This window comes from Eucalyptus grandis, chromosome 5, assembly GCF_016545825.1.
Source record: "Eucalyptus grandis isolate ANBG69807.140 chromosome 5, ASM1654582v1, whole genome shotgun sequence".
In the NCBI taxonomy this organism is placed as follows: Eukaryota; Viridiplantae; Streptophyta; class Magnoliopsida; order Myrtales; family Myrtaceae; genus Eucalyptus; species Eucalyptus grandis.
The window spans coordinates 25,464,941-25,481,648 of record NC_052616.1 but is presented as its reverse complement, the minus strand read 5'-3'; the positions used below and the strand labels follow the sequence as shown (position 1 = coordinate 25,481,648).

The 16,708-nt window shown below is 40.8% G+C and overlaps 2 protein-coding genes and 1 pseudogene across 2 annotated transcripts; all 3 read right to left on the bottom strand.

Annotated features, from left to right (window-relative positions):
• Window positions 1-251: 251 nt before the first annotated feature.
• Window positions 252-4,749, bottom strand: LOC104424574 (the record flags this gene model as incomplete). Its single annotated transcript, XM_039313519.1, has 8 exons — window positions 252-391; window positions 516-672; window positions 1,673-1,849; window positions 1,964-2,600; window positions 2,641-2,975; window positions 3,877-3,941; window positions 4,162-4,243; window positions 4,669-4,749. Coding segments are annotated over 7 exons (1,482 nt in total), but the record flags the coding sequence as incomplete, so codon positions are not given.
• A 56-nt stretch (window positions 4,750-4,805) lies between these two features.
• On the bottom strand, window positions 4,806-6,128 carry LOC104433250 (putative 3,4-dihydroxy-2-butanone kinase). The gene is made up of 4 exons (XM_039312424.1): window positions 5,989-6,128; window positions 5,528-5,640; window positions 5,368-5,415; window positions 4,806-4,841 (listed from the first exon to the last, which is right to left on the bottom strand). The coding sequence occupies exons 1-4, from the start codon at window positions 6,056-6,058 to the stop codon at window positions 4,818-4,820; spliced, it is 255 nt and encodes an 84-aa protein (XP_039168358.1). The 5' UTR covers window positions 6,059-6,128; the 3' UTR covers window positions 4,806-4,817.
• Window positions 6,129-6,631: 503 nt separating this feature from the next.
• Window positions 6,632-8,517, bottom strand: LOC120293776 (annotated as a pseudogene).
• Between the last annotated feature and the right edge of the window lie 8,191 nt (window positions 8,518-16,708).

Below are 16,708 nucleotides of genomic sequence, written 5' to 3'. Positions count from 1 at the left end.
TTGACATAACTAAGGAGGCAAAATCCAAAAAACCCGTGCATCTCCTACCAATAGTAGCATGACAAGCTGCTTTAGCTCTTGTTTACTGATTGCACAACTCAATTATTCTTCTAGTTTTGCTTTATGGTATGATGTTGAGCAAACATGCATAGTCGTTGAAATTGCTATTCATATTGATCGTGCAGTGCCAAAGGTCAATTCCTTATCTCTAAAGACTTGAAGGCAACCCCTTGCTTGCAGCGGCCAATTCCATCAGCTCCAGCTGTTCATCCTCCATAAGCTCCATGGATTCCTCGGCAATTCTGCGAGCAGTGGCCTTCTCCACTGCAGCTTTTCGTCTCTCTTCTTCTTTTTCTCGACGAAGCTCTTCTTTTTGTCTCTTTTTCTCCGCCTTCCAAACAAAAAAACCAGAGAAGTTGGTAAAGAAAAGAGAAAAGAAGAGATGCTACTTAACCCATCAAATAAAGCAAAAGAAACTAACTAGTGAAAATGCAATATCAAGCTCAAATACTTACCTTAGATTCTTTCTGCAAATACTACTCCTGTCGCTCTGATTCTCGCCTTTGCTCACATAGCAATCTCTCCTCTCTGCTGTTCACGCATCAACCTTTCTTCTTCCTTCCTTCTTTCATGATCAAATCTTTCCATCTCTTTCCTCATTCGTTCCTCAGACTGCAATAGAAAAATACAGGATATCAGTACATGCCAAAGTTTTCTCCACAAAGCTCACATATCCTTAACACTCAGCACAACTCTTCAAAAAGGAAAAGGAGGAAAAGTGAGGGACAGGGAAAGAAAATCAGTCAATGTCCAAAGTTTTCTCTCGATCTTCTTCACATTAACAGGTTTCAGTATCCTCTGTTTTCTGCACCCACTCTCATTCCATCCACTTTCCTTCATTTCGCAAACAAAGACTAAAGAGAGAATCGAGCCAAAAGGAAACTCCTTTTGTCCCTTGTCACACTTTCATTGAGAACTCATGACGATCGGCGACCCAATGTGAAGGAAGATGGAAAGTATGATGACGAAAACAATGCCGAATACCTCCAATAAAACTCCAACATTCATGCAGAGAATATCCACTTAGGTTTAGTGCGATGGTTAATCTTTCTTTGTTTAATATCAGTTCTAAATGTGACCTTGTAAGCAAAGAAGGTTGTTATCTTTAAACGAAATCAATGTCATGAGTTCCCACCCATTGTAAAACAAGGAAGTAGGTACATCGACTGAGCTCTAGTCAGTATGACAGTTGTCCTCCACGAATCAATCGAACAAGAATGCACACTAAACCACAGCGCCAATGAATCGCCAAGTCACACAGATTTGATAATGCAGGCTACCTTTCCTAATACATAACATGAGGAGGCAATTATATTGTTGATGCAGGGAATGACCTCTTAGTAAGACCAAGAAAAGGCTGCAGCGAATGAACGATAGAAAATGCTGGATCAGCGGAGATTGACTAATCAATGTGTGATATTCACTAATCGACCATATATAATAGAAAACTTCCCAGGGCAAAACTCTGTCAACATCCATGGCCATGTACCGTTCCAAGTGATTCACAAAACACACACCTCTCTCATTCTTCCTTCTTATAGCCAGCACGGAAGTAGACTCCATGCTATTTATTTGATACATGTACAAGCACGAACGTCAGCTAAAAGGTTACCTTTATACCCAGTAGTGCCATTAACTGAAAAATGAACTCTGGGTGACCAGGCCAAGCCGCTCCTGTGACCAAGTTTCCATCGGTGAAGCAGCGATCGATTGGATCAGGTTCTAACCATGTGGCGTCGGCTAGTACCACGTTGAGCTTCACAACAGGATATGCTGTACATTTCTTCCCCTGCAACAATTCACGATGAATACACCGGTTATACCCTGATGATCTCAAGATACAATAACACAGAATGCCATTCAACTTCAGAAAATTTTCATGTCAAATACAGGAAGACAATACCTGTGTATCAGTGGATGCGTTATCTAGGAAGCAAATTTTCTCAAATTCAGACTTAACAAAACTAGGATGACCAAGAGAAGTGGCAAGCAGCGCCCAGGCTTCCATAGCACTTTCTGCACTAGAGAAAAGAGTTTTCATCTCCTCCGACTTCTTTTCATCCAATGATGATACGTCTGATGAGACTGCAAGATTCTCACTCTTAGAATACACAGAATCATCACTTTTCATTTTATTATCATTCTTTTCCATAGAACGCGCTTCCTTATTTAGCCGAGAAACTGCCGCAGTCAAAACCATCAATGCCCCCAAAACAGAATCAGTTTGCTGCAACAAATCTTGTGTCACTTTTTTTATATCCGGAATTGAAGACTGAATTGCACTTCTTAGAAGTGGCCCGCTCTCTGCGGAATCATCAATATCTTGTCTACTCGGCGTTGCAAGCCCAGATTCAACGTAAGCTTTTTCTGCAACTTTCCGGGATTGTATGCCAATCTTATTTAGTACATCAAAACCATCCCATTTTACATTCTCAGGGACAGGAAGACCAAGTTTCTGTACAACCTTCTGATTGATAACATCTGCAAAGTTCTTCCAGAAATGTTTGTCAAACTGTATGGATTCACCAACTAGCATTTTTCTCCATTAGCATTCTCAAATCCAGTTGAATCAGGGAAGACTCAACAACAATGTTCTCTTCATTCAGTCTCTGGTCATTCAGCAATGGAACATCTACAGATGAAGACTTCTCAGGTGCAGCAGTGGCATTGACCGATTCCCCTTCTGCTACATATTTACCACTATTTAAAAGCTTATCCTTCCAAGGATATGTCTCATTAAAGGATTTCAACTGCCCAAAAGCATATTCAACAAACTGCCGAGCCAGCACACTATCAGACCCAACAATTGATTTCAAAGTAGACTCAAACCCATTTTGCCTGAGGAACTCTGAAACAAATGGGAGCTTCCACCACTTCTTTCCCTCATCAATTTCATCAAAACTTTTATATCTAACCTGAAACAGCATCACCAGTGAGCTTGCTCATTTTTCCAGCATAACACGCAGAAGGACGATAACTGGTATCTTAGTAAAGCATGGAAAGAAATCCACAATAATGAAACCAAGGTTAGAATTCTCATAAATGGAATTCAGATACTCATCACCAATTTTGCCTGGTTCAGATAGGATTCTCTAATATTCCTACCAAAGTCCAATAGTGGAAATATTTTTTCTCCTCCCAGCATTATTGTCTGATTTCTGAAAGATTGTTATTAAACTTGTTTATTAGTAGTTCTTATTCACACTTCATACATGTGAGACAATATACAAGCACTGCGTGTTTGTGTCATATGCATCTCAGTAGATACTCGATTTTGACATACAAGATCAAATGGACAAACAACCCCCATGATTGATTCAATGTCTTTGAAACAGATAAGAGGTTTACTTTGTATTTCAATGTCATCTTTTCCACCAATATAATAAAGCAAGTTTAGCCTATTGGAAAGGGCTGAGCTGGAGTGTGTGCAGACTTAGATGTCCAGGGTTCATAGCATATTGGTGTAAACTGGTTCTTCAAGCATCTAAGATTTACCCAGCGACTGTTTCATAATAACAAAAGAGAAACGATGTTACAACATGTTGGAGAAAGCTCTTATACAGTAATTGCCAGGTACTCAAATAAGCAAACGTTAATAAAAAGCTCTTGCTAATGCTCAATGATTCACAGATAGATGCTGGAAGCTATAGGCCTAAACGAAAACTCTACCTTCTAATTGGAACTTCTCTTGAACAATTACAAATCATATATAGATGTTTATTTCAAGAAGTCAAGAGTCTTCAAACAGAAATCCTAATCGTCCTTTTAAGAGAGCTTCCAACTATGTGATTGATATAAAAATGTTTCCACACTTACCTCTAACTGTATCTTCCCTCCACCACCCATTCCTTCTAATTCCACAACCATTTCATGTGAATCTCCTGGAAACAGACATGCTCATCAAGAAAAAGTACAATTTCCATATGATAGTCATTTCATCCATTGCCAAGGTCATAGAGTATCAAATAATGTTTCACAGGAGAAAAACTGATCTGGTATATTGCTCATTTATTTGACTTCTGAACCACCAAACTAAACCACCACCAGCATTGCACAATAAAGTTCAAAATACAAATCGACAACAAATTCAATGATTCTCACCATCACACAGAAGCTCCAAACAGATTCCTGCATTGCCCATTCGCTTGTGTGGAGTTACCAAGTTTGCATCCCAAGCTGCCACCTAGCATCCACACCACAGTGAACAACAAAAAGATCAACAATTATTCAGCTTCAGTTCATGCATTTAAGGATAGCTGTATCCATTTGCTGAGCGCCAAAATCAGCAAGGACTTGTACCCAAAAAAAACAAAATGGTGGAGTTGCTTGCTTCGTGTTATGTTAATGCAAGATATATGGCACAATCAACTTGGGATTGTATCAAATAAGGCAACAAATGAGCAAATCTCCTTAGCATGTAAAAGAGGAGTCAAAAATTGATGCAGCAGTTGGCCCCCTCAAAATGGCGTTCATTCATTTATTACAAAAGTAGCATCACATATTTTTAGGATAAGTCCTTCCTAAACATGCCAGCAATTCGGTCTCCAGTTAGTCCACAGATGCAAAGTGGAAAGGAAGTAATGGATACCACTCTGGTAGAGGCTTAACCTGGAGGTTTTTAGTCGAAGGGAGCTTAATGTTAAAAGTGAATTCCTCATTCCATGTTGGCTCTTTCTTCCTGTCAGCAAATTTGATTGACAAATAAAGTTGCAATAAGTCTGTAAATCCAGAGTAAACTTATTTTTCCTCCATATGCATCATATGCTCTCATCTCCTGTATTCTGTATACAGCAGATAAACTAAATTGCAATTAGCCAATGTAAAAAGAGCTAAAGATTATTGCTTCAGAAGCTTCAGCAAAATTGTTTTGCAGAAACTGATGGGGAATGCTAATAATATGTCTTATCATTTAGGTCATCATGCAAGAAGCACAAAAAATAATTAGTAGCTGATAAATATTGTATTTCTCATTTTAAAAAGTGAAAGCACCCTTTAACATTTTAAGGGAAGGAATTCCATAGCCTGCACCAACTTAATATAACCGCTCCTTGAGTACGGCTTTGTCAACTTGGGAAATTACATGGGCCGTGTGGGGTATTTTAGAGAGGAACTGCTAGCTACGTTTAGTAAAGAAGTGTGGAAATAAGTACTTGTGGTCTATGCGGCTGCTAGAACTGCATAAACTCCCAGAATTTCCGTGGCAATGAAAGTGCCGTTTACAAAATTTTTAGTTTTTCCCTTGCATACACAAGTTTCCATGTATGCCAAAATACTCTATAAGGTGGTAGGATAAAGTAAAGGAAGTACCTTGACAATAAGTAGACACCCCATTGGACCAGTTACAGCTCGGATGCCCTGAAATATATACAATAGAGCAAAATGAATCTCATAGACAAGGAGACAAAACATAAAGCAAGAGATCCATGACATTTTCCTTGTTTAGTCATATAATCATGAGAAAACATACAGCTAGAACAGCATCAACTGGTGGAGAAGCAAAAACATCACCACATATTGCAGCTGCTAGCATCCCTTCACCCACGAATCCAGAATGAGCTGGCTCATGGCCGCTACCGCCAACTGACAAAGAAATAGCATAGATCATTGAACTGGAGATTCTTATGCATAAATCATGGCCCGCTGTTGAAGTCCATCACTTTCCTTCTAAATGATTGAACTGTAAATGAATTAATTGGGTAGATGAAGTAGAAGCTGTGGGGAATGAGGAGTTGCGAACAGATCAACGGTTTCTAAATGAGAGGTAAAAAAAGTGTTTCTGAATATAGAAACATTGGCAGGAACTGAAAGATAACAACCATATCACGCTGATGCCATGGACATCACCGACAAAATAAGAATTCAAGAAATTCAATGCGCCCAATTAGATTCTAAAACATTAACATAGAAATGCAGGAAGACAACATTAACCTGATATAACGACGACCTTGTCATATGTAGCAGGCGAAATATCAGCCCGCAACACGACCTTCACCTGCATTTCCACCAATAGGATTGGAATGGTCGTGTGAGTTACCGAATAAACTGTAAGACTAATGAAAGAAGCATAAAAAAAAAAAAAAAAAAAAAAAAATTACGAAAGGGCGTCGGGGGCGGAGGCGGCGTCGTCGGCGTCGGAGTCGGGGGCGACGGAGGCAACGGCTTGAGGGGCGTCGGAGTCGGGGACGACGGAGGCAACCGGCTTGAGGGGCGTCGGAGTCGGGGACGACGGAGGCAACCGGCGGACCCGCAACACGACCTTGAGGGGCGGAGGCGGAGGCGGAGGCGGCGTCGTAGGAGTCGCGAGAGGGCGTCGGGGGCGGAGGCGGAGGCGGCGTCGTCGGAGTCGCGAGAGGGCGTCGGGGGCGGAGGCGGAAGCGGAGGCGGCGTCGTCGGCGGGGCGTCGAAGTCGAGAATGGAGAGAGAGAGCTCGTCGGCGAGAATGGAGAGAGAGAGAGCAGAGGAGGGGGAAGAGAAGCAGCTGTGCGACCTTTTTGTTCTCCTCCGCAACGGAACGGAACGGAGAAGGGAGAGAGAGAGAGAGAGAGAAGAGAGAGGACGATTCGACAGGGGCTCAGGCGTCGCAGAGGAGAGCAGAGCAGGGAGCGTCAGAGTGGTGAGCCCCACACGCGGCCAGCGCGAATTTTGAACGCCTGACACCCTCGCCAACGTGGCGCCACTTGTCGACCGCTGAATGGTTTAACCCACCGCCTACGTGTTGGGTTAAACCCACCCAATATTTTCTCCTCCTCGTGTATCTCTCCACCTCGCTGTTTGTCTGCACCTTTTGCTCCACACTCCTGTACACGTCATTGCTCCACGCCTGCCCAAAAAAAAAAAAAAAAAAAGATGAGCAATTCATACCCGCGCGTTAATCAAGAGAAAATATTAGGTACGTGCGTTCCAACGTTCCACCTCAAATTTCGCCACGTGTCCAACGTGGGCCCACATTATCAGGGAAATTTCCCTCAATTTTTCTCTCTCCTCTCTCCTCTCTCCCCCCTCTGCACGCTCTCTCGGCGCTTTCTATGCGTTTCCAATCCAACCCATTTTAGACTGCTTTTGTCTTCACCGGAGCTAGGAATCGGGGCTTCTTGGAGGGATATGGGTTCTCCACCTCGTCGTCCACGTTGCCGGAGACTGCGAACCGGGGGGAGAACTCCGGGAGTGCCGGGTTGTTCAGATCAAACTCGCGGTGCCCCCTAGCTCTACGTGTGAGTTGACCCCACACCCTCCGAGACGCTCACCCTGTTGGCAGTTGAGGCGGCGACGACGGCGGCCGAGAAGGCAGGAGTGGGGGCCTCATAGTGGCACCTCTTGTGCCACCGAGAGCTTGGCCGATGGGGAAGCTCTTGTGGCAGATCGAGCACTCGTGCACCTTCCTGGACATACCGGAGGAGGTGGCCGTCGCAGAGGTCGAGGTGGCCGGTTGTTCGTCTGTACCGGCGAAGAGAAAGTGTGTTGGGAGAGACGAGAGAGGAGAGAGAAAGGTGGGGGAGAAATTCGCCGAGAGAGCGTGTAGAGGAAGGGGGGAGAGAGAATAGTGGGGGAAATTTCCCTGACAACGTGGGTCCATGCTGGACACGTGGTGCAATTTGAGGTGTCTTTTTATTTGCCACGTTGGAGCACCACCCAATATTTTCTCCGTTAATCATTGTCCTCGTTACACGAGAAAGTCGGAGCATTGATTAAATAATCATTGTTTTGAGTTTGTGCTTCCTTTTTTTGGTTACCTGAAGAAGGTCTCCAGTGCTGACGATGAGAGCGTCACGGTTGGGCTTGACCATGACCCATCGGGAGTCCTTGCGAAGCCGGATGCCTCCTACCTGGTCCGGGTAGAGAATGGTCAGGAAGTCACTGTCCACGGGGGGCACCGGCCGGTATGTCTGCGGTGAGAGCGGGCACACCGGGTAGTGGTTCAACCGGAGGAAGCACGTGCTCTCGTCGCATTTCTCGTTGAACGTGCTGCGGCGGCCCTGGTGCCCGAGGCTCTCCGCTAGGACCACCGCCAGTGTCCTCGCTAGCCCAAACATGGCGGGGGCCAACTCCTCATCACTCCTCCGAGAGAGGTAAATGGCCCGCAGCAAGAGGGGTCATATACCTTCATGAAGGGGACATGGAAGGCCTCAGGCCCGGAGAATCGAGCGAGGGAGGGGGCAGGGGGAGTGCCCCGGCGGTAGGAGTTGTTGAGGAGGCCAGGGTGGGCCTTGGTGTCGAAGGGTGCTCCAACAGCTTAACCAGCTCCCTCCTCATCTTCCCAAGCAGCTCACTGCTGATCCCATGGTGCACCACCTGGAAGAATCCCCAGTGTGCGGCCGCCTCGCATATGGCCTCCGCACACAACTGCCGCTCTGCCTCACGCGCACTGCTCAGCCGATGCAGGTCTATCAGTGGGGGCTCACACTCCTGGGGTGTCATTATGCTGGACAGACGGGTTGGGGCTGAGCTCGATCCTTCCATTGCCACAGAGCGTGTGTGAAGAGAGTGTGGATTGCGAGGGTGGTGGTCTGCCGTTATATTTATAAGCGGAGAGAGGAGAGAGAGTGAAGGAGCACAAAGAGAATAGAAGTGGACAAAAAGCGGGTGAGAGGGAGGGAACATTGGATGACCTCAAGATACCGACAGCAGCATGAGTGGAGGGTCAAGCCTCCGAGAAAAAGTAACGACAAATCTTGTTGTTTTTTCGCAGCAAAATTCTTGTTTGGACTCAGGGTACTAATCAGGTGAGTTCATGAATCGATCGACTCGATCCATCAAAATCAGCTTTCGCTTTCCGCGTATAGCAATTGAGTTTGTCTATACTAGTGGATGCAAGAAGCTTCTCTCAACAATCTTTTGCTTTATAGCTTTTGTTCGCGGGGTGTCATGTCAATAAAAACTTCAACCCTTTTCGAGCCCTCGTCCCAAAGGTTGGAAAACATGCTGCGACATGTGCATACGTCCACACAGTTTTGATAAATCTTGAGGCTCCGCGGAAAATCAATCATTACTCTAATTGGCCAATCAAGATGAGGCCTTTTGGCCAAGCACAATGCACTTAAAGAAATCGATTTCTCAAATTTGTAGCACTTAAATGATCAATTTTTCAACCCACATGTGGGCCGCGCAGGTGATATTCGCTCTCTCCTGCAACGCTACGGTCGAGAGTTTGAATCCCCTCGTTGTCAACACGATTTAAGTGGGGGAACCACCATGTGGTGGGTTCTTTAGCCGCCTCTCCTGGGTTTGCGTCAAATAGTGGCTTGCGACGACGTCCGACGGTGCCACTAGGCATCGAAGCGATGTGACCCCAACTAGTGTAGCGAAAGGGAGTCTCATGGTTCTCGGTCACAAAAAAAAAAAATGATCGATTTTTCATATTTGTAACAATGAAATGAGCGAGCTGATTCATGAGACATAGATATATATCACGGGGTACTTAGTCGATTCGATCAACCTATTAAACTCTGAAAGGGGCATTAGGGAAGCTTATGATGGGAGGATCATCGTCATGCACTGCCTTCACCCCTCGTTGGGTATGGGATAAGTGGAATGTTGTCGGGACCAGACGTGCTTAGGTCCGTAGGATGTTAGTGACACGGCGGCTTTCGTTGATCACTTTTGTTTTTGGCGACTGTGCTTGAAGGGGGAAAAAGATTTGAATGCTTTAAGAGGGTTTCCATGAAAGTTTACAGTTCGGAGAGATTAGGGCACCAGAATCTAGCATTGCAGCAAACTAGAACTTGAAAGGATACACTGTTTATGACGAAATAAAAACCCAATAAAGTGAACAAATTGCATCTCCTCAATTAGTGTTTAGTCACATACATTCCGATTGAAAAAGAAAACCCTATCACTTCATGGGAAGAGCAAGAGAAACTCTTAAACCCTAAATATGCTTTTGTTTTGACTATCACCAGTCACACATCAAGACTAAGAAACGAGAGATTATATTGCCCAAACTTTCTAATAGAAACTCAAGCTGCCGCATTGCTTGTGCCCCGAGCAACCTTGCAAAAGACAGTGAAGTGGAACTTGCAAGAGACCGTGTCCCAGAACATCCCGATCTCATCTGTGGCAATGGTGGTGACTCGCGACTTCTTTCCCATCGCGCCTGATCGGAATGTTTTCTTGGGCACAAAGGAACTTGGCCAGTGTTTCTTTTGAAGCCTAGTTCTAATGTCTTCAATTTTCTTGAATCGTTTCTTTTCTAGTGGTGATACATGAAATTTCCTGTTTAGTTCATATATGTTATACATATGAAGGTATACTTTGAACGGGCACAATTCATTATGGTATATCGATCCATCATATTGTCTCATTTAGATTGCAGTTCTTGCTTACACAATGCCGTTACGATAGATTTTCTAAGAGGAATTTTGAGACTTGCAAAAAAGAAATATTTTGGGTTGGGTTGTAAATGATATTGGATTAATCTTGGACATAAAGTTCAAGGTTTCCTACTCTATGGTGATAGCTTATGCGAGAAAGAATACGAAAATGAACCTTGTATGTGCTCCACTGATAAGTCGATCATTAGGCAATTGTAAAATAATATAACAAAACTTATAAAAATTGCATGCGTTAGTACCAATTGTCGGTCATGCTATATAGGTTGGTCAGTATCCATGTCAAAGGTTCCCCATCAACATGAGATTTAACAAAATCACTGGACAAATTTTTTCCTCATAAAATTGGCATGTACAAGCATGCATTACGATGTAAGATGTGGCTAAAAATAGAAAAAGGGAAAAAATCGATACTTTATCGAATCAACGTCGAAAAAGTTAATATTCAAACCGTTGATAAGGACCCACCAAAGTCCAGATTTTATGCATGCGTGCTGCTGACGGTGGGGTAATCATTAAGCATATTTAATGAAAATAAAGCAGGGCCGACATCGCTCTTCGGGAGCTGCTTTTCTTTATGTTACGTGGTAGTCAGATTGGTTTCAAAGAAATATGGTTTGTGGTCCTCGATCGAGAAAGACAAGCTTTCTGGAATGCTAGTGCAGAGTGTTGGTAGGGAGGAACTTGGTGGTTAGCCGAAAAAGTGGAGATAAAACTTCTTCTTGGCTGTGATTATTATGCTCATTGTTATCATTAATGTTGGTGACATCGGAAAAGCTGGACGAAGAGACTGTGGATGGTGCCGGCGGTGAGTGATCGATAATGAATCGCCAAATAGCGATAGTTATGCACTCAGCAGCATGAGAGAGCTGTCAAGTTTACCATAAAAAGTAATTAGAAATTTTATTATTTTTCCGTAGCAAAATTCTTGTTTGCCCTAGAATCCATCGCACCGCACCCAAGAATTAGTGGGTGAAATACGTGTCATATTGTCACATTCTATCCACTCAACTCAGTCAATAAGTTGGCATTTGCTTTTTGCGATAGCAATCAGGTTGGGGCATTCTTTTTCCTCCTGTAAAAGAGAAAGAAGGGTGTGTAACTTTAGCTTTGGACGTGGAATTTCGAACCGCTGTAGGGTCCCTCCTGTTTGGCCCCGCGAATATGCCGTGTTCTGCCTTTGGCTTTCGATACTTTCTAAGAAGCTACGCAGCACCGCATGCCTTGGGCCGAAAGGGAGAGACCAGGGAGGATCCAGGAATTAGCGATCGGTTAGAACTTTCCTTTTTTCTTTTTCCTTTTTTCCTTTTTTCTTTTTTTCTTTTTTGTTTTGGTCAAAGACCGGTTAGCACTTCGGAGATTGATTATGACGGGGGAGACATGATGTACGGACGGAGCTGGAGCGACGGACCGGGTGAAGGTGGTGGGCCACAGGCGGCGTGATTTTAGCGGGCCGCTTTTCGTTTCTAGCGACTGAGCGATTTTGGAGTTTAGCGGAGAGACAATCGAGGTGGGGGCTGCTGCTGCTGCTGACGTGTTGCTCTTGCCTGTGTGTATATATATATATATAATCCTTTTTCTATTAATTATTCTCTAAATTAATAATGTTATTCAGAAATAATCATAACTGCCCTCCTAATCATTGTTTTCTTGTTTCTCGATTGGACTCGTTGCTCTATTTTCATTTACTTTCATAATAATAGACACAAAAATAAAGTAAAGATCATACTTATTTCACTCTTCCCTTAACTTAAATACTCCTTTCTTTTTTGTGTTTTGATCATATTATTTATGCCAAAGGCGTAAAAAAAATAAAAAACGCGTTGCCCTTGCTCAAATATAATCATCGGTGCTCTCTTAATCATTATTTTCTCGTTTCTCCGTTGGACATAAAGTTCAAGATGGTGAATGCATATGTGAAACCGAATAGGAAACTGAATTGTACATGCGTATGTGTAGTACAATTTTATTTCCTAATACAATAACTCTATAGATTTCTTAAAGAACAAAAGTAAAAAGATAATCTCTTTGGGTTCACAAGACTCGAGTTTTAATTTCTTGAAACTTGCCATTTCCACAATAAAACTGGCTATGCACATAGCCAATATGTATAAGGAGAAATAGGGATGTTACATAGTTGGTATTAAAAGTGCTCGCTATAATATATGACTTTTCGAAGGATATATAGATTATGTAACAAATATATAATTTTTTTCATGTTATGTATTAATATGAAAGCTAACAACTTAAGATGTTTATTCATCGAAAAATATCTCCCAATATATTTTTTTTTATTGTTAAGAGTAGACATTATGTTTAAGAAAACCTAAACAAACTCAGGTTAAGCATGAAGACAACTCCAAAATTATTGAATCTTGAAAGATGATGCGGATAATTAACAGCAGATGATTGTCATAATTGAAGCACTTGACCCATTAGTTTTTCCCAATACCATTCAAGTTAGGAAGAGAGAAAGATGGGATTAACTTAAGAATAGTGCTAAATATACTAAGACCGATCTACTCATGATGTGGCGTACTCTAAGTGGGCATTTATTCAATACTCAATTGATATTTGCTACATCATAATAGAGTATCAATTTTATCTTAAGATCTAGCGTTTCTCTTTAGGAAAATATGTTTCAAATCACTTGTCTTTTGAGAAACAAAATGATGCCCAAGTTCACAATGCTTACTCTTAGCGATTTCAATTTCTTGACACTTGCTATTTCCAGAATAAAAATGTTTGCGCACACAGCCAAAATGGATCAAGAGTAAAAGGGATGTCATGGATTTGGGGTTAGATGTGCCCATTGTAATAAATGGTTTTCTTTAAGGGAATTATACACAATTTGAAACAAATATATGATTTTTCCACGAAATGATCTGCAAACAGACAATTTAAGATAGAGAATTGATTTTAAAATATATCCCCAAATTTCTTATTTTTTATTGTTAAGAATAGACATGAAATGATGCCTTAAAACTGCCAGAGGTTTTTTTTTTTTTTTTTTTTTTTTTGGTATTCAGAATAAATACTTGTTTTTGGGCATGCTCGTGCGTTGAGCAACATGATGCTAACTCCTATGGTGCATGTAGGAACAAATATTTCAATTAACCATTTTAAAACATAAATATTATCCAGCCAATTAGTAGTGAAATACACACTTGCTGATTAGGCAATGGTTAAGAAATATGCTACGTGTACATTTTTGGACCGGTTAAGCTTTTGAGTGAAAAAAATTATCTTGCACGGAGAACGAGGCAAGATGAATGTTGACACTCTAGATATTCCTTTTTTCTAGAAAAATCTAAATAAACTTGGGTTAAGTATAAAGACACGTACCTCTGGACTCCGGAATTATTGAATCTTGAGTGACGATGTGAATAATTAACATTAGATAATTGTCCTAATTGAAGCACTCAACGCATTAGTTTTTCCTAATACCATTTTGAGTTAGGAAGCTAGAAAGATTGGGATTAACTTAAGAATCCGTTTGTTTCGAGAAAATCTACATTTTGAAAAACATTTTCTTAAAAATGATAACTTGCATTGATTACAAAAAATATATAAACAAAAATATTTTTACTGTTTACGAAAAATTTTAAACATGGATTGTTGTTGATAATGACAACTTTTTTGTTACCTAATTATTCCAAGCGATATTATCAATTATTTTTAGGAATATGTTTTTCAAATCATTCATTTTCTAGCTAAATAAACCAACCCCTAGAGTAGTGCTAAAAATACTAAGAGCAATCTACTAATGATGTGTCGTACTCTAAGTAGGCATTTATTTGATAGCCAATTAATATTTACTGCTTCATATTAGTATTGTATCAATTTTATCTTGACATCTAGCATTTCTCTTTGATTTGCACCACTAAATGTATTTGAATATTTTAATGTTGCTAGCATTAGTCTCTTTTAGGGAATCCTACAATTTTAGTACTTAGTAACTCCAATTCAATCCCACTTGATATTTGAACTGGTTGAGGTTTGAACGAAAATCGAGTTTCGAGTACTTCTTGTATATATTCTATCGCAACCTACCCTCAGGGAAGAGGGAACATGTTTATGAGTATTGCCTAAAAAACATGTTTGATTAATGTTATCTTTATTTCCTAAATCGGGTTGTATTTAGAACGTGTGGTAATGAGTGTGTATGCGCATGTAAGGTAAGACTATATATTTCCCAAAATGTGCTGATTTAATGCGAATAAGTAAAATTATTATAAATCCATGTGGTTCTCTATCATTGAGAAAAATAAAAATCTATCGGTGGGAAAATTTGAGTGGAGATCATTGAATTTGTCCTTCAATCCCCTACGGGAAAAATAAAGAAGAAGGTGATCTTCGTTAGGAAATCAATCTTGAAACTTAAATTTTTCATACCTAAATCTAAGTTCAAATTCGAAGTATTTATGAGTAAACAACTTGATTTAGATGTGGACGAGCATTAAAAGCCAACGCCCGCGCAGAGAAGAACAATCTGGAGAAAATTGCCGCCCAGTGCAGAGGAACGGTGAAGCTTTTTTGGTCCCGGACCGCACAATATTTTCTCGGGGTATGTATCCATGTCTTTGTACGTTGGCTGTCACGATCACACCCACATCGATCGACCACCGCTCAAGGAGAAACTCAAGAAAGAAGTGACCGCTCCTTTCCTTCCACTACGGTGAAGACTTCCTCTCAACAACCATGTCAGAGCCCTTCTGTAGTGACAGTTTTTTTTGGTAAAAGTAAGAATCCTGTAGTGACAGAGTTCTTCCCTTCTGTTTTAACTAAATCGGGTCCGTAGAAGGTTGGGACCGATCGAAGTACGGTTGGACATGATCATGCTGTGAAGTAGGCGCCCTAACTACAGTGTTGCTTAATTCGGGTCGGATTGAGAGAAATGTTTAGAGCTGAGATTGCTTAAATGATCTTTGATTAATCTCAAACGTGGAGCTCGAGGTTTCCTAATTTGTGGTGAGTGCATTTGCGAAATAGAGGAAAAAGGATACCTAAAATGTCAAAATTTGGTACATAATGACACTTAAATGCCAAAAATTACGAAAATAATATATAATTGCCACTTTTTTGGAAAATTGGACATTCAAGTGCTAAGTTTGATGAAAATGGTCAAAAATTCTACATGGTAATTTTTTAATAATATAACTCGCCTACATGATGTGCCGCAACAACAAAAAAATCAAAACAACGTTGTTTTGTCCTTTTTAAAATTTTAATATAAATATTAATTAAATTAAAATATTTATATTTATATTTTAAAAAATAAAGAAAAATGAGGAGGAGAAAGAAGGCAAGGGGTCGCTGGCTCCCACAATCGCCGACCCTCCTGACGAAGAGTGGAGGAGCAGTGAGGGCTTAGCCCTCAACCGCTTGCAATCTTCATCTTCCTCTTCTTCTTCTTCTTTTCTTTTTTTATATAAATAAATTTAGTTTTAAATTTAATTCAATTAATATTTATATTAAATATCTACTTATATTAACAGCAAAACGATATCATTTTTGCACTTGTCTAACTACATTAGTATGCAAAACAATGATGTTTTGCACCTGCCTCTCCAAAAAATCGTCACCTCATCATTTTGGTAGAATTTTTTCACTGTTAACACTTAACTGATTTATTTTACTCCAATTTTAGTATTTAAGTGTCAATTTCATAATTTTGTGCACTTATACTCCCATGCCAAGTTTTGATACCTTAGGTGTTATTTTCCCACAAAATAGAATAGGAAACTGGCTTTGTACGTGTGTATGTGTTGTACTATTTTATTTTATAATTAAATGCAACCCAACATATTCCTTAACAAAAACAAATAGAAAGATAATCTCTCTCTCTCTCTCTCTCTCTCTCTCTCTCTCTCTCTCTCTCTCTCTCTCTCTCTCTCTCTCAGTTCACAACGGTCACTCTTAGTCTTAGGTTTTAATTTCTTGAAACTTGGAATTGATTGCGCACGCAGCCCAAATGAACAAAGAGCACTGGGGATGTCCATGTATTTGGTGGTAGATGTACCCGTTATAATATATGATTTCTTTTTAAAGGAGTTATATACAAATTTGAAACAAGTATATGATTTTTCCAAGTTATGAAATGATTTGCAAACTAACAAATTTTAGATGCGGAATCGATCAACAAATAGCTCCCCAAATTTATTATTTTGTTATTGTTAAGAGTGGACGTGAAGTGATTTGTTAAAATAGCCAGATGATTTATTTGGTAAGAACACATGCTTTTATTAACCATTGTAAAACACAAATGATATCTAGCCAATTAGTAATGAAATATACACAAGTTAATTAGGCAATTGTTGAGA

What these genes read in the sequence shown, in the direction of transcription:
- LOC104433250 (XM_039312424.1), bottom strand. Translation starts at nt 6,058, where the DNA reads ATGCAGGTGAAGGTCGTGTTGCGGGCTGATATTTCGCCTGCTACATAT. An exon ending in CAAGGTCGTCGTTATATCAG is followed by an intron (nt 5,641 to 5,988) that starts GTTAATGTTGTC and finishes TTTCTTTGTCAG; the next exon opens with TTGGCGGTAGCGGCCATGAG. An exon ending in GGTGTCTACTTATTGTCAAG is followed by an intron (nt 4,842 to 5,367) that starts GTACTTCCTTTA and finishes TGCTGTATACAG; the next exon opens with AATACAGGAGATGAGAGCAT.